Below are 22,957 nucleotides of genomic sequence, written 5' to 3'. Positions count from 1 at the left end.
CCACAGCATGCTCATGAGATGTCTCCTCCGTCTTTTAACTCGCATGCACGAGCGCCAACAGAGCGCTATGTGTATCACTTCCTGTCTGCCTGCTGCAGCTCGGTCTCATGGTTAGCAGGACAAACATGGAGGAGAAGCAGAGTCCTAATCTCAGTCATGAGGGAGAAACGTGATCACGTGTTTCATGAAAGAATCCATTCTAACACTTTCAGGACCGACACACCTTCATCCTCCATCGGCCCCCACCGCCTTCCTCTTCCTGGAAAAAAAACTTCTGCAAGAAGGTACAAGGTCATGTGATTCTAATTATGAAATAATAGTTAAATAAAACATACACTCAACATTGCATGCATTGTCCAGCAGGGGGCGGTAGTACTCATCACTAAACTTAATGTTTAACTTTGCTAGTAATGTTTTATTTGACATGTCCAAATAGGAAACTCAGGGAGAGAGAAGAAAGGAGTTCAGTGTCTAAACTTCTGGCTGTCAATCATCACCTCCTTCAGCACTTTGATGGTCAGCAGATCATCGAGGAGACAAAAAGACATTCTTTGTTTTTGTGTTACGTCTCAGAGCTAAGACGTCTTGGATGACTGTAAACATTGTAGACTCTGATGAATGCTATTACTCACAACTACTGACGGGAGATTATTCTGTCATCTTTAAAGGGGCGTGGCCTGTGCGTAGATAAGATGAGACATGCTAATAGCTACTCAAGAAGAAGAAGCAAAGAGGACATCTGGCAGGTCAGTCAACATCATTCTAATTGTCAGAGGCTACCAAAGCATGCTAGGAATGCTAACGATAGCGGGTGAAGTGGAAAGGACGCAAACGCATGCTTTGTCTTTTTACATCTTTACAGCTTTTTACGTTTTTTGAGGCTCTTTTGTGATTAAGGGCTATGCAAATAGACTTGACTTGACTTGACTTGACTTGACTTGACTTGACTTGACTTGACTTGACTTGACTTGACTACATCCTGACAAGTTCACAACCAGGGCCGAACCCCATTTCCAACAACCCCGTCCTGGAGTCTGCACCACCTATTTTATTCTTCTTGTATTGCTACAATATTGTGATGAGACATTAACTTTTGGTTGCTTGGTCAGGTCCAGACTTCGATAAGACCATTGTGGTCCAGGGTTTGGGATTACACTTGGAGTCAGATTTGGAGTTAGAGTTAAGGATGGGGTTATGGTTGATGTTGGGAATTGTGGTAGGGTTGGGAATTGGGTTCAGACTGAGGCAGGGTTGGTGTTGCCATAGATTTAGAGTTGGGATTAGGATTAGGTTGAGATTGGTAAAGGGTTTTGCAGTTGGGTTAGGTTTAGGGTTGGGCTTGAGATTAGGGTTCAGTTAGGTAGGGTTGGTGGTGCGATAGATTTAGGGTTGGAAGTAGGGTTAGTGTGGGATTGGCGTAGGTGTGCAGTTGGTATTGGTTTATGGTTGTGTTTGGGGTATGCTTGGGAAGTAGCGTTAGGGTGGGTTTGTTGTAGGTCTGAAGTTGGGATAGGTTTAGGGTTGGATTGTGGTATGGTTGGGATTGCGATAAAGGGAGGGTTGGAAGTAGGGTTATGGTGGGATTGGGGTAGGTGTTCAGTTGGGACAGGTTTATGGTTGGGATTGGGGGAGGCATGGGGTTGCGATAAATGTAGGGTGGGTTTGGGGTGGGGTTTGAAGTTGGGATAGGTTTAGGGTTGGGATTGGGGTATGGTTGGGATTGCAATAGATGTAGGGTTGGAAGTAGGTTTAGGGTGGGATTGGGATAGATGTGCAGTTGGGATAGGTTTAGGGTTGGGATTGGGGTATGGTTAGGATTGCGATAGATGCAGGGTTGGAAGTAGGTTTAGGGTGGGATTGGGGTATGGTTGGGATTGGGGTAGGGTTGGGGTTGCAATAAATGTAGGTGGGGTTTGAAGTTGGGATAGGTTTAGGGTTGAGATTGGGGTATGATTGGGATTGCGATAGATGTAGGTTTGGAAGTAGGTTTAGGGTGGGACTGGGGTATGGTTGGTATTGGGGTAGGGTTGGGGTTGCGATAAATGGAGGGTGGGTTTGGGGTGGGGTTTGAAGTTGGGATAGGTTTAGGGTTGGGATTGGGGTATGGTTGGGATTGCGATAAATGGAGGGTTGGAAGTAGGCTTAGAGTGGTACTTTACAGGGTTCAGTAGGCTTAGAGTGGTATTTTGCAGGGTTCAGTAGGCGTACTTTACAGGGTTCAGTAGGATTAGGGTGGTACTTTACAGGGTTCAGTAGGCTTAGGGTGGTACTTTACAGGGTTCAGTAGGCTTACGGTGGTACTTTACAGGGTTCAGTAGGCTTAGAGTGGTACTTTACAGGGTTCAGTGTGTAAAGTACACAGTGACTAAATATTATCAGTTTCTCTAGTATTTCAAAATGGGGGGGGCAGGAAAACTGTACCAGCCCAATACTGACCCCAGAGAAAAGAAGCATTTTTGCATTTTGGGGGCCTTGCTGGACCTCCAATAATGGTCCACTGTGCAACCTGAATAAAATGAGCCAGTGTGTAGGAGCTTTGAGTATATTTTGTATTGAGTATAAGTGTACTCTTTCTTGTACTTGATACAAATTTGAGCAATGTAACTTGACTTTTACTTGAGTACAACACTTTAGACCTTCCATCTGTGAATGAAGATGTTTCAGAGTTAAAGGCAGCAGGATCTACTCCTGGATTAAAGCTAGTGGGGATCTTCAAGGACCTTCAGGAGCTGCCTGTGTGGAGGGTACCAGCTTTAACACTAGAAAGAAAGTAAAGAAAATATTTCTAGTAGAAATATGAATACTTTGCATAGATAATCATGTTGACTTTTACCTAGCAGTTAATATGTTTATTATGGTTACTATATCATATTCGCTGTAATATTGACACCAATTCATGTCTACTTATTACATACATCTCTTTCACGACCTTCCGCATGCTGCCCCCTTCTGGTCACTTTAAGCAAATACGCCTAATTTCTAAAACGATTAACATTTAAGATAGCTTCTAAAATCTATTTCTAAACAGTTAATTTCTAAAACTATTCACAAAAACTATTCGTTTTTAGGATTCTTTTAAAGTTCCAAGATGACATTTTAACCGAATTGAGTTTTTCTTTTGCGATGTTGACAATCACATCAAAAGCTGTGTTTTGATGACATGCAGGTGTGTTGACACCAAACAGCTGACAGCAACAGCGGTCACGTGGCGCTGTGATGGAGGTGTGGCTTTTCCCAGCTAACACTGAAGGCAGCACAAGTTTGGACTGACTGCAGACTTTTTGGCGGGTCTGAACTCACCTAATTTCTGACCCAAAGCAGGACGGTAACTGATGTCCAAAAGGTTACAGGTTTGATTCCGCTGCACACACACACACACAATAACACAATAACACATATACTGAAACGGATTGCATTGCTCCAATGTGTTATTAGATTTCTTACTTCCTGTATGTGTGGGCGTGGCCAGATGTTTGTTAATAAGTGAATATTGCTAACTTGTTTTACTTTCAAAGTGACTTTTGTGTTCCTGGCAAATCATTTCCTCTACTTTTACTTGACAGACAGCTATGGACCAATCACCCCGCAGTGGGTGGAGTCATATCAGCGTGCTCGCTTGCTTTCCTACCACTGTGGGCCGAGATGTGGCTGTTGCCGTAGTGACGCCCCTCGGCGTCAGCCTGGGAAACCCCAACAGCCGTAGCCTCCTGCGCACAGAGGCCCAGGTGCGCGCGCATGCGTGTGTGTGTCTCAATAAAATGTCCGAGTCATGGACAAAACATTACAGATTAAAAGGACTTGAGGGTCCTGTGAGCCTAGAAGATGATCCAATATTTTTTTAATATCCAATAAATTTATCAATTTATCAATTTTATCAGCATCAACCGTTCTTTCCCATCTCCAGGCTTCATGTTGTCTTTTCAGGTGAAGTGGACAATGGAGGTGCTGTGCTACGCTTTGTCCCTCCCGCTGGATTGTGACACGGTCAAACTCTGTGTGGACGTCTACACCAACTGGCTCCTGGCCCTCGTGTCCCCGCGAGACTCCATCCCTCCGCCAATTATCAAGGAGCCAAACATCTACACTCAGAAGATCCTCAGACACCTGCTCACATTCTTCCAATCCAGGTACATGATCCAGTAAGCACCTGAGAGACCCGTTGACCTCTAGCAAACTGCCGTCTTCTCCAGGAGGGACCAGTCTAGTGTGGTCCACCAGGCTCTCTGCCAGCAGGTCCTGAGTGCGGTTCAGCTGCTGGCCAGAGAGAGCGCCGCCATGAATCAAGACACTTGGGAGACACTTCTTCACTTCCTGCTTTGCGTCAACCAGTCAGTGCTGGGCCCGCCCACCTCTGCGCGTAGGTGACAGACCACACCCGTTGGTCCCGTTCTTGGGTCCCATTCCTGCGTCTCTGTCTCTGCTGCAGCTGCATCACAGCAGTTGTCCGTGGACGTCCTCTTCCAGGTGTGGCTTCTGTGTTGCTCTCGATGTTTCCCGTCTAGATCTTTGTGGGTCTTGTGGAAACAGATGATGAGAAGCTGGAGGTACCAGCCTGCCACAGTGGACCAGTGGACCCGCGTGGTCTTAGCTTTAACCTCCAGGTCATCCAGCAAGGACCACTTCCTGCATCTGTGGACTTGTGACATGACATGACGTTCTTGCATGGCCGCAGGTTGTTGCCGCTGGCTTTTGGTCCAGCCTTCCCATCCGTTAAGCTTCCTGTTGAAGATGCTGCACTGATCCCTCCTGACTTGGACCACCAGTGCACTCTGCAAACCTGGTTCCGGTTCCTGCATCTGCTCGGGTATCACTACCATCAGGTTGTGTCTGAAATATCCTTCAGACAGTCACATGGTCCCTGTCCTTCAGCAACCCTGCGGACCTGAGGCGTCCGCTGGTCGATGGTACGGCGCCTCCAACCCAGGAGGACGTGTTCCTCACAGCCATGACAGCAGTGAGCAAGATGGTCCACGCCTTTCTGGGTACTGGAGCACATGACATGAACTTCGGTCTGACATGAGCCGTGATGAAGGTGTGTTCTTGCAGGTGTCAGTGAGGAGTTCTCAGAAGACCAGCAGATCAACTCAGGTAGTCCACCATGTGCGCACCACCTGGAGATTGGTCATGTGCTCCTTTTTGGTGTCTTCTTTCAGGACTCGCAGCAAGGATCCGATTCAGAGACCGGCTTCCTTCCGTGGGTAAGAACTTCCTCCATTGAAGTATCCAAGTGGTGATTGACAGCTCATGAAGGTCGCTTCAAGCAGGCGTTGCAGTAACTCGAAGTCCTTTCAAAGACAGACTGCCCTCCTACGGTAGGCTCCGCCCATCTCAGCCCCTCCTCGTCCACATTTGGACAAGTTTCTTCCCGTCCCTTCAGGTGTCTCACGCCCTCGTTCTGGAAGTGCCCCGCCCACCCCAGTGAACATCATGAGCGTGCCCAGTAGTAACTCCCCCCCTCCCGTACATGGTCGGCTGAAGACATTGGGTGTTTCTAAGGTGACATCTTCACAGGTTTTTCAATGTCACATGTCTTCACACATCCATTTCTCTCCTCAGATGTCCCACCCCCTCCATCAGTGGAGGTCTTCCTGCGGTCCTCCACTCCATCCCTCACCCCTCAGGGGTAAGGTGGACTCGCTCCTCCGTCTCTTTGGCTGCTTCCTGTTTGACGCATGTGTCCTGGACAAAGATTGTGCTCCTGCTGGTCAGTATGTGCGCTACACCTTGCTGCCGCTGTACTTCAAAAAGCCTGAACAGTCACATGTGACATGTCATGTGACATCAGAGAGATGGGCAGCCGGACGAGCCGAAGCCTGTGGGACACTTTGTACTATTTTTAGCTGTAAGAAAAGTGCAGAAGACATCCTCCCTGTCCACCTGTCCAGGTGGGTAGCTTCTTCTTCTGCTGGCTTTGTGGACATCAACCTGTGTTGGACTTAGATGAGTCCGTCTTTCAGGTTCTACTTGGTTCTTCTGCAAGGTCTTCAGGTGTCAGAGGAGATGAGTCCTCCTGTTCTGGCCTCCATCCTACTCAACTCCTCCTCTTTGTTCTGTTGCGACCTTCCGGGAGTCAACCTGCTGCTCCCCTCCTTCATCTCCGCTCTGGAAGCTGTGCTGCTTGACAGGTACCTCAAACATGATCACAGGAGTACACTACATGAGTACAAGCATGATCACAGGAGTACACTACATGAGTACAAGTACTAGTAGATACCGCTATGTGTCTCTGGTAGGGAACTGCTACGCTTCAAGACTTTTGTGAGTCCAGTGGACTTGAGGCGAGCCTCCATCCTGATCCTGATGTCACTGTCGCCCCTCCCTCACCAGTTTGGACGCATCCACTTGGAGGTAACCTTGTCTTATAAGCAGAGTGGGTGGGGCGAATTACTTTGAAAAGTACATTCCCCAAGAGGTTTAGCGAAGTAGTGACAAAATGACTCCTTTCATTCATTCATTCATTTTCTACCGATTTTTCCTCACTAAGGTCGCGGGGGTGCTGGAGCCTATCCCAGCTGTCTTTGGGCGAGAGGCAGGGTAGACCCTGGACTGGTGGCCAGCCAATCACAGGGCACATATAGACAAACAACCATTCACACTCACATTCATACCTATGGACAATTTGGAGTCGCTAATTAACCGAGCATGTTTTTGGAATGTGGGAGGAACGGTTTCCTCCCACATTCCGGTGAGTACCCGTAGAAAACCCACGCATGCACGGGGAGAACATGCAAACTCCACACAGAGATGGCCGAGGGTGGAATTGAACCCTGGTCTCCTAGAATTCTTTTCCAAAAACGCTAGGTAACAGTGGTTTCCTGAGAGTAAACAACCGCAACCCTAGTTGACTAGCTATTTAACTCCCTGTGTAGATATATATATATATGTATATGTGTATGTGGGTGTGTATGTGGGTATATGGCCATATAGATATACGGGGGGGGCTCTGCGGGGGTCTGGCGTCGGGCGTTCCATCTCTACCGCCCGGTCCTCCATGGGGCAGTGTGCCCGGGCCTCTTCTGTCCTGGCCGGGGCGGTCCTATGTCGGTGGTCAGGCCTGGGGTTGCCTGGGGCGGGCCTGGTTCTGCTTCCTGGGGGTGTGTGGGGGGCGGGAGGCGGTGCCTCCGGCCGTGGACGGGCTCCCTTCCGGCCGGCGGGGGCGCCCCTGTGCCCACGGGTGTGTGGCCTTCGATGCCCTTCTGCCCTAGTGGGGTATAGTCTCCCGCTGGTCTCGGGGGTGCGGCTCTCCTCCGGCCTGCTGGCGCCCTGTTGCCGGTCGGGATTGCTCCTCCATGGCCTCTTGCTGGTCTCTTCGGGGAGTTGCTCCGGGGGCGGGTCTTGGGGAGTCGGCCCTGGCTTTGCCCACACCCACGGGGCCGGAGGATCTCTGGCGGTGGGGGCTTGACCTGGCTGCGCGGGGCGGGGTTTGCTGGGTGGTAGAAGGCAGTCTCTCTCCTTTTGTCATTCTCAGTGACAATTACACATTCACACACTCGCATTCACATACACAACACACCTCCATATGGGCACTCACAGCACATGGGGGCTTCTCTATACAATCTACTATCTTATCCCTGATGTTTATATAGTATTTGTATGCTATTATTACAGTAATAATGATGTCAAGCAGTGAGATTTTAATTACTGTAACCGTATGGTTGCAATTGTGTTTACTATCATGGGTCATGTCTTCATCGTTACTATTGCTACTGGTAAGTTGGACTGTTTCATTTCACTGATATCATCTCCAGTGTGACTCTTAGCCATCATTGACATTTAACTGTTCTGTTTGTCACTGTTGTTGTTTTGGGAATTCTTGTTGCTGCTGTTTTTGTCTCTCCCTCTACTGCCCCCCCCCCCCCGACCCCACCTTTCTCTTCTCTCCTCTTCTTTTCTGTTCTTCTTCTTGCTCCGGTCCAGTCGCTCCAAATGTCATAACAAAAACATCAAATAACGGCAAATAAAATTTCATGGTACAGGGAAGTTGTAGCCAACACCTTTCCTGACACAGAGCAAATCTGTCTAGCATGTAAGGGCATTTAGATCAACAATACTATCTGCCCCAATGGCTGGACGGGACAAAAATAAATAAATAAAGAAAGAAAAAAACAAATAAATAAAAATAACTCCCTGTGTAGTAGTACACTGTTAAAAACAGATACGTTGAATTTACTTAAAAAATTAGAGGCAACCGGTTGCCCTAAAAATGTAAGTGATGGAATGATAACGGGCGGCACAGCGGTCGAGTGGTTAGCGCGCAGACCTCACAGCTAGGAGACCAGGCGTCTCTGTGTGGAGTTTGCATGTTCTCCTCGTGCATGCGTGGGTTTTCTCCGGGTACTCCGGTTTCCTCCCACATTGTCCATTGTGAATGGTTGTTTGTCTATATGTGCCCTGTGATTGGCTGGCCACCAGTCCAGGGCTCAGACAGCTGGGATAGGCTCCAGCACCCCCCGCGACCTTCGTGAGGAAAAAGCGTTAGAAAATGAATGAATGAATGAAATGATAATTGAGTGAATTCAAATGAAATACTTTAAAAGTACTGAACTTGGTATTTTAAGTACAATTAACTAAAAGCCAAGTTCATTCTTAAAATTATTCATAAACATGAGTTGCTTGGCACCATCATTAAACTTAATAGCTTAAGTTCAGTTGATTTAACTTACTTATTTTACTTAATATCTTAAGTTCATTACAATAATCTTCAAGTTTATTTAATTCCTAATTAGTAAGGGTAACTGAGTTTTAAAGTAATTGAACAACAGCGTTTCTCCCAGCACGGTTCTTGCAGATAAAAGCCTACCCGTCTTCAGGTGCTGCTCAATGGTCGGTACGGTGGTGATGATGTCACATCAGGAAACGTCCTGTCTCTGAAGCCCCGCCTCCTCAGCATGCTGATGGTCTCTCTGCAGGCAGAGACCGACAGCACCAACGTCCAGATGCTCCTGGGTCAGTTCCGAGTGAGATCAGAGTTTTTGGTTTGGTGTGGTTTTATTCAGCAATTGTTGCTTTTGCAGCGGCCATGATGATTTCGATTCAGGACTCGGCTCTGCTGGAAGCTGCAGAACACATTCGGCAGGTGAGTTCTGGTTCCTTGACCCGATCCCTGCAGCCTGTTTATATTTGACTTTTTCCAGCCGCGGGCCGAACCCGGCAGAACCAAGGGGGACGAAGGACCTGGTGAGACCAGACCGCTCACAAGTCAACTGATGTATTTTCGGTTGTCTTATTCCATTGTAATTGTCTATGTGTATGTGTTTCCATGGCAACCAATCAGCCACAGCCACGGCCCTGTGGATTCAGTTCGTGCATCTGCTGACTCAGCATCTGATGTCTCAGTGGAGGAATGACTCAGCAGTTTGTCTGGCGGCGATGGAGGTTCTGGGAGGACTTGCCAAGGTGGTCACATGACCGCCCTCAGACGTCATTTGCATCGCGGCGTGGGTCTCACGCTGTTCTCTGTCCCGCAGGTGAAGGTGAGCGTGGCTGAGGCGGAAAAGTTGCGAGTGGTCACATGGGTCTGCCGTCACATCGAGTTCCAGTGCAAGCGTCCTCCTCCCCTTCACTCCAGGGACCTTCACTCCATCATCGTGGCGGCATTCTACTGCCTCAGCACCTGGCTGACTCAGCACCCCGCCATCTTGGACCACCAGGTACTGCCGACTCATCATCAGGTATCTAATGACTGACCGACGTGTGTGTCCAGAACTGTTTATTGGAGGTTCTGGAGACGGTGGAACTGGGAATTTCGGGCAGCAAGTCCACACAGGAAGAGGACATGAGATGCAAAGAGGAGAAAGAACTGAATCCGGTCTCTTTGAGGGTGAAGGACGCGGCTGAGGTGACACTGAACTGGTGAAGAAAACAAACGCACCCTGGCCTCAAAACTGTCATCTCGAATCAGAGGGTTCTGTTCTGACATGCCTGGCATCTCCGTGTCAGCATCATGCTGGTGTCGGGAACCTTTCCATCATCTGCAGGCTCGCTGGATGAGGATGCTCTGATGGGCGGTTTTGGTCCACGAGACAACTTGAGATATTTTGCTGTGGATGCTTCTGTGATCCTGGGGTTTCTGGAACAAGCACACAGAGCTGAAACGGGTGTGTTGCAGATTCCTGACGTTCCGAGCACAGATAAGAAACATCAACAGCACGAGTGTGAAGTTTGTTTCAGAACCTGAGAGGGGTCTTCATGCTTCCAGTGTCTGTGCCATGCCCGTCGGTCACTGTACTGATTCGAGGACCATGGTCACACCATACCTGGTGCCTACAGCACCGCCTTCAGCCCATAGAGGCAAAAAGAAGCGTAAAGGTGAGCAGTGACTCAGGAGAACAGAAGAACTTCTAATAATGCTCCAGACTCTTTCTGTTGAGCCTCAGCTCGACGGTGAAGTTGCTGGGACATCATGTGGTGTTAAAGCTCAACCGCTTCCTGAGAACATCAGCAAATGTCCTTCTGTAAAAGCTGACCTGAGCGTTCCAGACCTGCTGGAGAGCATCACTGAGCAGGTGAGAGGTTCGTACCTGCCGGGTGGACACAAGTCCACTCTTGTTTCTTATCTGTCAGGTGCTGCTGGAGCATCTCCGAGTGGCCTTGCAGAGACAGCAGCAGATGGAGGATCAGCCGCAGGTGAAGAGCAAGACGGTTGCCATGACAACTTGTTTGCCGCCGCCTCCTGTCACTCACTTCCAGACGGCAAGACTCTTCCTGTCCCAGATGGGCCTGCTGACCCCTGAGACTCTCAAGGTACACGTTGAAGACCTCTCTCTCATCTGATGTCTCACCCGGACGTCTCTGTAGGATCCAGGTACCGGAGGGACACCTCAGTTAGCATCTCTGGACTCGTCTCTGCCAGGGTTCTTCGAGGATCTGAGATGTTTGGACCAGCTTCCATCCAGAACCCGTGACAGCATCTTTGTCTTCTACATGAGGGCAGGACAGAAGACAACTGCTGAGGTCACCATGCACCTTTTAGTCTGTTTGGGTCAGAACCATGGACTAAAGTTCTCCCTTTCTAGATTCTGAGGAACGTGGAGTCCAGCCGCAATGTCTCGTGTCACTTCCTGGACTTCCTTTCAAGTCTGGGCTGGCCGGCGAGGCATGACCATGAAGGCGTGACCAGCACATGTACTTCAGGTGGGGGTCTGACCACATGGAGAGGTTAAAGGTTACCCTAGGTGATTGTCATGGGCCGTCTCCCAGAATTCCTTGCCGTGATCGGTGAGAGTGGAGGGCGGGTCTTTGACGGAGATAAGTTTGTCCTGAAGTACGCCGACGCTCTGACAGACATCACCTTCATTGTTCCTTCAGCATCATCATCGTCATCACATGGTCGTATCTTCATTTATTCAGTGAATAGAAAGAAAGAAGACATTTTTGACGGTGATGTTTTTCCAATTCCAGCTCATTGGTCGAAGCGCTGGAAGGAGGCGGGCCATTCGGAGGTTAGCCCAGCCCACCCAAAAAGTAACTTTTTTTTTGTTTTGTTCTAACTGCTCTGTTTGTCCAGACGTCCACAGCTGAAGGTGTGAGATGTCTTCATGTGGTTTCATCACTGCTGATTGTGTGGCTGGAACGCTCGGAGGACATCGGTACGCAGGAAGGAGTTCTTCCTCAAAAAGAAGTCATTCTGAGCCGTGACATGATGTGTGCCTTTCAGAGTCGTTTCCTGTGTGCCAGCTGCTGTCGCTCAACAAAGTAGAAGCGGAGAGCAGGTAACACCTCGCTTTTGGCTTCTCCCTGTTAGGGGTCACAATCACATGAATGGTTTTGGCTCTGGGAATTGAACCCAAGGCACTGTACATATCTCATTAATAATGAATGACATTTTATTTTTGTGATATCTATATGAAAAAACAAGCTACTGGCCGTTTGGCTGCAATTCGGACACCACTGTCCTTATTTCACCAGCAGCAGTACCACTGTTCTCCTCAAGGTGGCGACAGTCAACAATGAGAAATAAATGACAAATAATGTATTTACCGCCCAATGAAACTACTATGCTGCCCCCTGCTGTTTTCATTTGTAATGGCATCTGTCTGTCAGTGTCTCCCATGTCCAGATCATCTTCATCCGTCCTCTCCAAAGTGGGCTCTTCCACATCACTGTCCGCGAAAAGTCCAGCAGGAAGTTGAGTCTGGTTCTTCCGCTGCTCAGCGGGAGCGTGCTCAGCAAACACAGTCTTGGTCTGTGTGTCCCACTTATCTTGGACTCGCCATCCCTTGTCCTACATACCCTCATGTCTCTTTGTCGTCAGGTGTGTCAGTCAGAGAGATGGTGATCAATTGTTGCCGTCGGCGACAGTTTTGGAGTGACTCGCCCCCCCCGCCCCATGTCAGAAGGAAGCTGATGATCAGTGACATCATTTCTCGGTACCGCTGCCACCGCTCTGAGCCCGCTTTCTACAGCGCCCTGTTCCACGACCTCTGACCCTGTGGCGCTTTTGAACCTAATCAGTAACAAATTTATCAGTGTCAGTGATGAGCAATAAAAACAACCTCAAGTATTGACTGGTCCTCTGCTTTCTGACATCATCACATCCTTCCTCAGCTCTTTTCCTCAATCCTGTCACCTCTCTCTTAACTCTCTATCTCCTCTGTTCCTTCGGTGGTTGTCAAGGTAACCACGGCCTGTTGCCATGGGGACTGAAGGTCGGACATTAAAAAATGACATGCAGTTGCACGCTGTCTCGTAGATCAAATATATCATTTGATCAATTGGATGCTTTTTGGCAGTCCGCTGGATCGATACCGCGCCAGTGACGCCATTCTCCTTCCGGTCTGCGCGGGAAGTCGCTGAGGTGGAGACAAAATAATCTGCAGATCAGCAGCTTGTTTGTCTCCTCAGCATCTCTCCTCCTCATCCTCGCTTCTCCGAGCAGCGATGCTCCAAGCGGACCGGGCCGCCTTTAGTGGAGTGTCCGCCGGCTGCCAGTGAACGTCGGGCTCGATTCTCTCTCCGTCATGGTGCAAAAGTCGCGTAACGGCGGCGTGTTCCCCGGAGCCCAGGCCGACCAGAAGAAGCTGAAGGTCGGTTTCGTGGGTCTGGAGGCCGGGGGGACCGAGTCCAGCAGGGACGGAGCGCTACTCATTGCAGGTGAAAACCCGGTCCGCTGGTTCGGGCATTGTCGTGACGTCACAAGATAAATAAAATGGCAGTAAACAGAGTGTGTATTTGGACCAGCATGTACCAAGACTGGATGATGGAAGCTGATTAATTAATCACACCATTGTAGGAAATGTACGCTAACCTCTTCTAGTGGCACAGGAATGAAAATAGGAATAAGTCATTTATATTAAATAAATGTAATAACCATGGACTGATAAACCAACTCTAGTTTTCTTTGCTAGTTCGGTTCCTTTGGTCAATTGTGAGCACAGAACCGGACCAAATGCCTCAGAGATGGCAATGTGAACGCAGAGCAAAATAGAGGATATGATGCCACCCAAGATGAGCAAAACCAGACCATGGTTGAGTGACAGTCATGAAAAAAATCAATGATATGTAAGCCAGAAACATCCAGTAGTGATACATCTTGGAGCTTTCCCACAGGCGTGCTGATCTTTATTCCCTGACTCTCCAGGAACATTTTCAACATCTTCATGCAATTTATATCCACTTGGTTAAATCTCAGATTTAATTCCGAACCAGAAGATGTGTGGACTCTAACCGTTATCTTTTTGTGTTTGGTTGTGACCACAGCAGCGGACGATTAGTGTGATCTTTGTTGTTTTGACAACACAAATGATTGTTCTTCTTGTTTGTCTTGAGGAGCTGATGAAGGTCCTCGCCGGCAGCGCAGCAGCGTCTCCGGAGGAGGCAAGAAGCCCCCTAAAAGAAACGCCCTCTACAGGCGTCTGCAGAACTTCCTGTACAACGTCCTGGAGAGACCCAGAGGATGGGCTTTCATCTATCACGCTTACGTGTGAGTCCTGGATCGATAAGTCCTCACATTTCACATCTTTCCCCGGAAAGCGCTGATCACTTTCGGAAAGATAAGACTCTTTCTCTCCTTGTAGGTTCCTCCTGGTCTTCTCCTGTCTGGTTCTGTCCGTCTTCTCCACCATCCGAGAGTATGAGAAGAGCTCAGAGGATGCGCTCTACATCTTGGTAATGGTCCATTATTGGTCCATTCAGCGCCATCAATCAGTCATCACTCTGACCCAAAGGATGGCGTTCTCGTCGGTAACAGGAAGTGGTGACCATTGTGGTGTTTGGGGTGGAGTACATGGTTCGCATCTGGGCCGCGGGGTGCTGCTGTCGCTATCGGGGCTGGAGAGGTCGACTTAAATTCGCCAGGAAACCGTTCTGCGTCATCGGTGAGTGCCGACACTCGTGTGAATCACACCGCGGAAGAATGTTCCGACTGACCCAACTCTGGTCCGACCGCAGACATCATGGTGCTGATTGCGTCCATATCCGTGCTGGCTGCGGGGACGCAGGGAAATGTCTTCGCCACCTCGGCTATCCGCTCGCTGCGTTTCCTTCAGATTCTCCGAATGATCCGAATGGACCGGCGGGGTGGAACCTGGAAGCTACTGGGCTCGGTAGTGTATGCCCACAGCAAGGTAACGCCTCCACTTTGACCCCATCCCAGCAGGCTGTGTCTCAACTGGCGCTTAGTACTCACACTTAGCCTTTTGAGTGCATGAGTGCATGTTGTACTCCAAATGAGTGCACAGTCGCTATGAAGGCTACGTAGCGGAAGAGGAGGGCCCAACTCCATTGGTTGTAATTTACCATTAAAAAGGAGAGAGGAAGAAAAAGGAGGAGCTCGACAAGGTAGCTGGGGAGCGGGATGTCGGCCTTCCGTGCCCCCCGCAGCCAGACCTCAGATAAGGAGGAACAGGAACTAAGTACACATTACAAAATGAGATTGTACTCCACATCACACAGTAGCAAAATCTGTAACATTTGAAAAACTATGATGTCATTCCATTGGATGCTCACATGTTGTCCTACTTGACATAAGACAGCCTGTGTGTGTGTGTGTGTGTGTGTGTGTGTGTGTAGGAGCTGATCACCGCTTGGTACATCGGCTTCCTGTGTCTCATCCTGGCCAGCTTCTTGGTTTATTTGGCAGAGAAAGAAGACAACGAGCAGTTTGAGACGTACGCTGATGCCCTTTGGTGGGGACTGGTGAGACTCATTTGCAAGCAACAGTGGACCATGTCTTCTAATGCCAAACATGCTAATGAGATTGCATTAGCATGAGATGCCATGTCTTTTTTCTTTGTCTCTGTCAGATCACCTTGACAACCATTGGTTACGGAGACAAGTTCCCCATCACCTGGAATGGACGTCTGCTGGCGGCGACCTTCACTCTCATTGGAGTGTCCTTCTTTGCCCTCCCAGCTGTAAGTGTGTGTGTGTGTGTTACCTGAGTTAGCCTGGTGACTGACCTGCTCTCTTGTCTCTCTCATTCTTTGTCAGGGCATCCTGGGGTCTGGTTTTGCTCTGAAGGTTCAGGAGCAGCACAGACAGAAACACTTTGAGAAGAGACGCAACCCAGCAGCTGGGCTCATACAGGTATGACCTCATACAGGCGTGACCTCATACAGGCGTGACCTCATACAGGCGTGACCTCATACAGGCATGACCTCATACTAGTATGACCTCATACAGGCGTGACCTCATACGGGCGTGACCTCATACGGGCGTGACCTCATACTACAGGTGTGACCTCATACTACAGGTGTGACCTCATACTACAGGCCTGACCTCATACAGGCATGACCTCATGCGGCCGTGACCTCATATGGGCGTGACCTCATGCGGGCGTGGCCTCATACTACAGGCGTGACCTCATACCACAGGCGTGACCTCATACTATAGGCGTGACCTCATACCACAGGCGTGACCTCATACTACAGGCATGACCTCATACTACAGGCATGACCTCATACAGGCGTGACTTCATACGGGCGTGACCTCATACTACAGGCGTGACCTCCTCATACTACAGGCATGACCTCACACTACAGGCATGACCTCCTACGGGCATGACCTCATGCAGACGTGACCTCATGCGACAGGCGTGACCTCATGCTACAGGCGTGACCTCATGCTACGGGCGTGACCTCATGCTACGGGCGTGACCTCATACTACAGGCATAACCTCATACGGGTGTGACTTCATACGGGTGTGACTTCGTACGGGTGTGACTTCATACGGGCGTGACCTCATATGGGCGTGACCTCATACTACAGGCGTGACCTCATACTACAGGCGTGACCTCATACTACAGGCGTGACCTCATACAGACGTGACCTCATACTACAGGCATGACCTCATACTACAGGCGTGACCTCATACTACAGGCATGACCTCATACTACAGGCATAACCTCATACGGGCGTGACCTCACACGGGCGTGACCCCATACAAGCGTGACCCCATACAGGCGTGACCTCATGCAGTGGTGACCTCATAAAGGCATGATCTCATACAGGCGTGACCTCATACAGGCATGACCTCAAACAGGTATAAAATCAAAGCATGTGAACAGAAGTAACCCGAGTCTCGCTCTCCAGGCGGCATGGAGGGTCTACGCCACAAACTTGAGTCGATCTGACCTGACGTCAACATGGGACTATTACGAGAGGACCGTGTCCGTCCCCATGTACAGGTGAGTGAGATCCCCATTAGGGAAACATATCAGGCAGCAGGAAGTGTCATTGCGTGTCTCTGCAGGTTAATCCCTCCCCTCAATCAGCTGGACCTGCTGAGGAACCTCAAGAACAAGTCTGGGCTTTCGTTCAGGTTGTACGTCTTTTCTATCATCAGTGTGAACTTCAGGCTTACCTTCAGGCTTACCTTCAGGCTTACCTTCAGGCTTACCTTCAGGCTTACCTTCAGGCTTACCTTCAGGCTTACCTTCAGGCTTACCTTCAGGCTTACCTTCAGGCTTACCTTCAGGCTTATTCAGGCTTACCTTTCTGTCTGTTTTGTCCACCTTCAGGAAGGACGTCCAACCAGAACCGTCTCCCAGGTCAGAATCCGAGATAATCTAAAAATTAGGCAAGCACACTTTGACCATAGACCTGTCCTCACAGTCAGAAGGTCAGTCTGAAGGAGAGGGTCTTCTCATCTCCACGCAGTTCAGGAACCAAAGGAAAAGGTTCTCCTCAACACGGTGAGTGGTCCTTTAAGTGGATGTGTTCCTGAAGGTAGGAAGTGGGTCAACATACCACCACCTTTCTCCAGTGGTTGGCCCAGGAGTTCCTCCTGGAGTTCCCAGTATCCCTGGGGGTGTTCAGGCTGTGCGACGCTCCCCCAGTATAGATCCCAGTCTGGAGGACAGTCCCAGCAAGGTTCCTAAGAGCTGGAGCTTTGGAGAACGCAGCAGAACCAGACAGGCCTTCAGGATCCGAGGAGCAGCCTCTCGCCAGAACTCTGAAGGTAAGAAGGTCAGGGCTCACAACATTGAACGTCTCGCAAAGTCCTGTTCAGTCTTTGATCCATTTGAACCTCAAACCTGAGGACACATACACAAAGCAAGGTAGGAGACAAGGGAAGGAGGCAGGCAAGAAAGTGAGGATGCTTTGACAGGGTAGCGCTTCACGTTGTTGTGGTGGCGGTGCTGATGCTGAGGTTGTTTGTCTTGGTAGTTCTCATAGAGATGCAGGATGAGGAGTTCAGACAAAAGAGCTCGCCAGGTTAGCGCACACACACACACACACACACACACACGTATGCCAACACACGTGCACGTTCGGCAGTGACGTGTCACTGTTGCAGATGCCAGCCTGCCGGGAGAAGACATGGCCGACGATAACAAGAGCTGTCACTGCGAGTTTGTCCCGCAGGACCTGACCCCCGGCATCAAGGTCACCATCAGAGCCATCTGGTATGGACGCTTCCGGAACGTTCACGTCCGCTTTATTGACTTCATCATCGCTTTGCTGGCGTTTCTTTGCTGCACTCGAGTCATTTTACTTTGGATTCATTTTCATTTCTTTTTGTTTTCATTTATTTTGCTCACCCAGGCTCACCCAGGTCACCATCAACTGTTGGGTAAGAGCAGACAGGCTGTGTCTCAATGGAGTACTACCCACTACCCACTACCCACTACCCACTACCCACTCGTCAACCACCAGTATTCGCCAATGTTTTATTGCCATAAAGTACCCTCCAGATTTTTCCCCCACAATCATTCATTCCTTCATTAATTTTCTACCGCTTATCCTCAAGAGGGTCGCGGGGGTGCTGGAGCCTATCCCAGCTGTCTTGGGGGTTTTCTCCGGGTACTCCGTAGGTATGAATGTTGAATGGTTGTTTGTCTATATGTGCCCTGTGATTGGCTGGCCACCAGTCCAACAAGTCCAGGGTGTACCCCGCCTGGAGCACCATCAATCATCAATCAGTCATCACTCTGACCCAAAGGATGCCGTTCTCGTCGGTAACAGGAAGTGGTGACCATCGTGGTGTTTGGGGTGGAGTACATGTTTGCATGTGGGCTGCGGGGTGCTGCTGTCGCTATCGGGGCTGGAGAGGTCGCTCTAAATTCGCTAGTAAACTGTTCTGCGTCATCAGTGAGTGCCGACACTCGTGTGAATCACGAGTGGCCACCAGTCCAGACGGGATACACCCGCGAGCCAATCACAGGGCACATACAAACAACCATTCAACATTCATACCTACGGAGTACCCGGAGAAAACCCACACATGCGTGAGAACATGCAAACTCCAGAGGGTGGAATTGAAACCTGGTCTCCTAGCTGTGAGGTCTACGCGCTAACCACTCGACCGCTGTGCAGCTTATTTGACAATCATTAAAAATGAATTTGTTAGGACTTTTTCTAGATTTCACCCTCATAGCCAAGATGCATTCAGTAAATTAGTAAATGTGCATTTTAGCTGTGCGGTACAGACGCTAGTATATGTTGCCATACGTGTCAACGATAACAACTTACAGAAGTCACTCCTTATCGGGACATCCTTCCATCTGCGGCACGGGCGTCCACACGTTTTTCCAGCGAGGGCCACTTCCTGAAAAATGAAGGGGGCTAGGCAGGGAAGCAGGCTGGGGAGCCTGGAGGATATGCAACCTTGCCACATTTGACAGTATTTCATTTTTGTTACTAGAATTATGTCATTTTTCCTCATAATATTACAACGCATGCCTAACGTATTGCCGGAGCCTCACTTCCTGTCATCGGAGACATCTACAGGAAGCGTTGTCTCAGGAGGGCATCACAAATTGCTCAGCACACAGACGGTTTTTACAGCTCTATTTTATTTCTTCATTTATTTATTTATATGGTATTTATAAATTTGCACTTCTGGTTGGATGCTAATGTTACCTCCCTAAATTAGACTTCAAGCATGCTCTGCTAATTGACAGGAAATAGCCATATTAAGATAATATATATGTATATATATATATATATATATATATATATATATATATATATATATATATACATATAAGTATAATAATAATATAATAATAATAATATACATCAATTTTGTTCCTTCACTCATTCTTTTGTCTATCTACTTCACTTGCACCTAAAATGGGTGCTAAAGGCGGCCAGGCTTCGGTTCCCACCGCTAGGCGTGTTAGCATCAGCGAATATACACATGTATGTTATATACACAGACTTTCTTTTCTCACATAAACAACTAATATACAGTACAGATGCATCAAAAGTCACTCTACATGACTATACTACATATCGTGGTGTACTTAAAAAAACACTTCTTTTTCCCCAACCTGAAACACATGAAAGAGCGGGAACAGTTGGTCGTCTCTCCAACACAGAAGTTTATTTATTTGTTTCACGGCTGTGTGTGGCCTTCCCAACAACCAAGCCGCAACGCCCCCCTGTGGCGCCACTGTGCAACAGCACCGAGCAGCGAAAGTGCCCTACTCTTAACCACAAATTATAGGAAGATTAAATGAAAACCCCTTTGGTTTTTTTTTTGGGGGGGGGGGGGTCAAACCTTTACACTAACTACATTTTGTTGCCCTGTACCAGTGACATGAGCAATAACAATAAAGTTGAATCTAATCTAATCTATTCTAATTAACAAAAACGTCCACAAACTGAACCCGCGTCCACATATCTCCACTAAACCAGAGTCGAGCAGCACTAGCCAACAAGCTAATAGCCTGAGCTGTCATCTTTATCCAGAGCAGTTCTTTAAGGGGTCAGGGAGCGGGAGAGGATCGCCAATCTGCTTTTGCACTGCCACACTAGCTGCCATTTGTTTCAAAGACTGAAGTGCGCCAATTGAGACACAGCATCCTAGCTAGCCTTCATGTTGTCTATGTTGTTGTCTTTTCTGGTTTCCCGTCTGTCATGTCTTCTCAGTGGTCCTTTTTTTCTCCATGTGTGCTGTGTACTTCACATTCAGCTTTATCCTCTTTGGAGACATCCAGGACCATAACTGTCCCTGGACCTCCACCTTGTTGAATTGTTTGAAGGAGCTTGGTGCGAAAGAACCAGATCAGATCCAACATCAGTAACCTCACAATTGGACAAGTCTGATAGAAAGTCTTCATAGAAGAGTGGAAGCTGCTTTATCTGCTGCTCTTTTTGGTTCTTGTATTATCTGCTTCATCCTTCATCCTTCCAGGGAGTCAAGTCCTCTCCAGGTCCAAGTCCTCTCTATATTTACACAGGAAGCAAACTGAGACCCAGGTCCAATGTTGACCATGCAGGTCACAAACATGGTTATTCTCGCTAGGACAGCCGACCCACAAACACTGTCAGAGTGATCCATATCTGTAAGACACATAAAAGATCTCTGCAGGACACAACAGAAACTCAGACCCATCATCAGGTATCAATCAAGTCCATCTCAGATGTGTTCTAGACTACAGCGACATGCATATCCATCTAAGACACATGTACGGTCCAGAAGAACCGATCCCTCCTCTGTGTTGACTTCCTACTTCCTGTCTGTCCCAGTATCATGCGCTTCATGGTGTCCAAGAGGAAGTTTAAGGAGAGTCTTCGTCCCTATGATGTTATGGATGTAATAGAGCAGTATTCAGCAGGACATCTGGACATGCTGGCACGCATCAAGAACCTTCAATCCAGGTACACTCTCACCAAAGCGCTGACCTCTGTTTAAGTTGTGGTTGTCTGATGGTTTGTCTGATGGTCAGAGTGGACCAGATCGTGGGAAGAGGAACGCCAATCGCAGACAAGGACCGACCAAAATCAGCAGGCGAAGATCTACCCGAGGACCCAAGTATGATGGGGCGACTTGGAAAGGTGGAGAAGCAGGTGAGACTGCCAGGAGTTCTGCTGGTGACAGACCTTCACTTCTCATGTGTCTCCATGTTCCTCAGGTTCTGTCTATGGAGAGGAAGCTGGACTTCCTTGTGAACATCTACATTCAGCGAATGGGAATTCCTCAGGCCGAGACAGATGCATACTTTGGATCCAAGGAGCCTGATCCTGCACCGCCTTACCACAGTCCAGTGGAGCAGCTGGAGAAGAGCCAGTCCATTCACAAGATCCACCAGTCAGTAGCTGCTGCTGGACCACAACACTACTAGATGTTTGTAGAACCGGAGTGAAATGTTTGTTGTGTTTGCTCAGGGTGTTGCCCGGCGACGGTGCGGACAAGAGTCACTTCGGGACAAAGATGGTCCGCTCCAGCAGTTCTACCGGGCACAGGAACTACAACGCCGCCACCTGCACCCCCTCCACCTCTTGGCAGCCAATCAGCTCTCACCTTCACCAGCAGGCCCCTCACCCGCCTCAGCGTAGCCATGGCAACACTCCGAGCCCTGCAGGTGACGCCTCGCTCGTTCGACTCCCACCGCCGCCAGCTGGTGAACGACACGGAGGAAACCGTTCCAACCGCCACAGTGTCGGAGAGCGTGCGGGTGCCGAAAGATCCGAGAGGGGAGCTGAGAGCACCCATGAGGAGGGCAAGCTAGACAGCGACGCCTCTGTATCCATCCCATCTGTGGACCATGATGAGCTGGAGCGCTCCTTCAGCGGCTTCTCCATCTCGCAGTCCAGAGAGAACCTAGACTTCATCAACAATGGCTTCTACTCAGCTGCTGCCAACCTAGGGGAACGCCGTGGCGTGGGCGGAACCTCCTGCTGCGCCACCATTCGACCATACATTGCAGAGGCTGAGTCAGACTCGGACTCGGAGCTCTGTGCCCCCTCGCCACACTCGGACCATGCCTGGACCGGAACCAAGTAGATTTGAGTGTAAAGCAAGCAGAACCAGCAGAACTGCATTAATAATAATATTAATAATAGTAATAACAATAGAAATGTGAATGACAAAAACACCAGCTGGAGTGACAGTGAAGTGAAAACACACCAGCTGGGTTTGTGTCCTCGACTTTTTTTTTTTTTTTTTTACAATGACAGGACACACTCACTCCTGATTGGTTCGCTGAAAGGATGCACTCAGTCCTGACTGGTTCACTGAAAGGATGCGCTCGCTCCTGATAGGTTCACGGCAGAGACACACTCACTCCTGATTGGTCCACACTAGTTGCCTGCTTGTGTCCACTTTGTATCGGCACACACATCACCGCTACATGTATTGTTACTGTGTTATTGTCATGTCACATATGGACCTGAAGGGGGCGCTAATTCTCAGAACAAACTCTTGCCTTTGAATCGTCAACATTGCAAAGACGAACAATAACAGTAGAAGCTTTTCTAGTCTGACGCCACACACATTAAGGTAGCCGATGATGCTAGGTGAGCCCTTCGAACGCTAGAAACGCTAAAATTAACTCCACGGGTGTAAGAGCTTTTTTAAATAATCTCATATTATGCTACTTTAGCATGGCTTGATATATTAAAGAGCTAACAAAAGGATGAGCTAACAAGTCCGAGGAACTAATAACAGACGTTATATATAGACACGTAGTGTGAAATGGAGCAATTTATCCGAACGTTAATTAAAAAGCTAATGAGACAATGACGCGCTAAGCGGTCACGTGACACCAGCGACCGAGAAATACTTAAC

The 22,957-nt window shown here is 48.9% G+C and overlaps 2 protein-coding genes across 6 annotated transcripts; both read left to right on the top strand.

Moving 5' to 3' along the window:
• Positions 1-3,142: 3,142 nt before the first annotated feature.
• Positions 3,143-12,494, top strand: ralgapb (Ral GTPase activating protein non-catalytic subunit beta). Its single transcript, XM_078798582.1, has 31 exons — positions 3,143-3,350; positions 3,564-3,725; positions 3,925-4,127; positions 4,191-4,357; positions 4,427-4,601; positions 4,673-4,804; positions 4,870-4,982; positions 5,047-5,088; positions 5,154-5,198; positions 5,265-5,312; positions 5,378-5,885; positions 5,958-6,125; positions 6,234-6,348; positions 8,811-8,946; positions 9,015-9,076; positions 9,135-9,177; positions 9,275-9,396; positions 9,468-9,650; positions 9,704-9,852; positions 9,940-10,097; positions 10,199-10,308; positions 10,356-10,505; positions 10,564-10,743; positions 10,798-10,953; positions 11,016-11,133; positions 11,200-11,328; positions 11,401-11,441; positions 11,507-11,588; positions 11,657-11,711; positions 12,043-12,182; positions 12,254-12,494. Exons 1-31 carry the CDS (start codon positions 3,333-3,335, stop codon positions 12,424-12,426), a joined length of 4,083 nt encoding a protein of 1,360 aa, XP_078654708.1. The 5' UTR covers positions 3,143-3,332; the 3' UTR covers positions 12,427-12,494.
• A 158-nt stretch (positions 12,495-12,652) lies between these two features.
• kcnq2b (potassium voltage-gated channel, KQT-like subfamily, member 2b) lies at positions 12,653-22,564 on the top strand. 5 transcript variants are annotated; one of them, XM_078798584.1, is made up of 19 exons: positions 12,653-13,092; positions 13,768-13,921; positions 14,016-14,106; positions 14,189-14,315; positions 14,389-14,564; positions 15,010-15,135; positions 15,243-15,353; positions 15,430-15,525; positions 16,531-16,625; positions 16,691-16,759; positions 16,959-16,988; positions 17,053-17,132; positions 17,207-17,398; positions 17,608-17,655; positions 17,738-17,846; positions 20,917-21,048; positions 21,117-21,237; positions 21,303-21,478; positions 21,556-22,564. In XM_078798584.1, the coding sequence occupies exons 1-19, from the start codon at positions 12,960-12,962 to the stop codon at positions 22,172-22,174; spliced, it is 2,685 nt and encodes an 894-aa protein (XP_078654710.1). In that variant the 5' UTR covers positions 12,653-12,959; the 3' UTR covers positions 22,175-22,564. The 5 variants fall into 5 exon arrangements, with proteins under 5 accessions (XP_078654710.1, XP_057910777.2, XP_057910775.2 ...); XM_058054793.2 differs by having other exon boundaries at positions 12,655-13,092; positions 13,771-13,921; positions 17,204-17,398; XM_058054791.2 differs by having other exon boundaries at positions 12,655-13,092; positions 17,204-17,398.
• Positions 22,565-22,957: the final 393 nt, after the last annotated feature.

The sequence above is a fragment of the Doryrhamphus excisus genome, linkage group LG18 (assembly GCF_037039965.1).
Source record: "Doryrhamphus excisus strain RoL-2023G ecotype Guam linkage group LG18, RoL_Dexc_Guam_v1.1, whole genome shotgun sequence".
NCBI lineage: Eukaryota > Metazoa > Chordata > Actinopteri > Syngnathiformes > Syngnathidae > Doryrhamphus > Doryrhamphus excisus.
Note: the sequence above shows the minus strand (reverse complement) of the source record. Positions and strands in the feature narration are given on the sequence as shown.

Bases quoted from the DNA above. Each gene is read 5' to 3' on its own strand.
- ralgapb (XM_078798582.1), top strand. The intron at 9,077-9,134 runs GTGAGTTCTGGT...GACTTTTTCCAG, and splicing joins CTGCAGAACACATTCGGCAG to CCGCGGGCCGAACCCGGCAG. The intron at 12,183-12,253 runs GTCTGTGTGTCC...CTTTGTCGTCAG, and splicing joins GCTCAGCAAACACAGTCTTG to GTGTGTCAGTCAGAGAGATG.
- kcnq2b (XM_058054791.2), top strand. From the start codon at position 12,960: ATGGTGCAAAAGTCGCGTAACGGCGGCGTGTTCCCCGGAGCCCAGGCC. The intron at 14,316-14,388 runs GTGAGTGCCGAC...GTCCGACCGCAG, and splicing joins GAAACCGTTCTGCGTCATCG to ACATCATGGTGCTGATTGCG. The intron at 21,479-21,555 runs GTCAGTAGCTGC...GTGTTTGCTCAG, and splicing joins TCCATTCACAAGATCCACCA to GGTGTTGCCCGGCGACGGTG.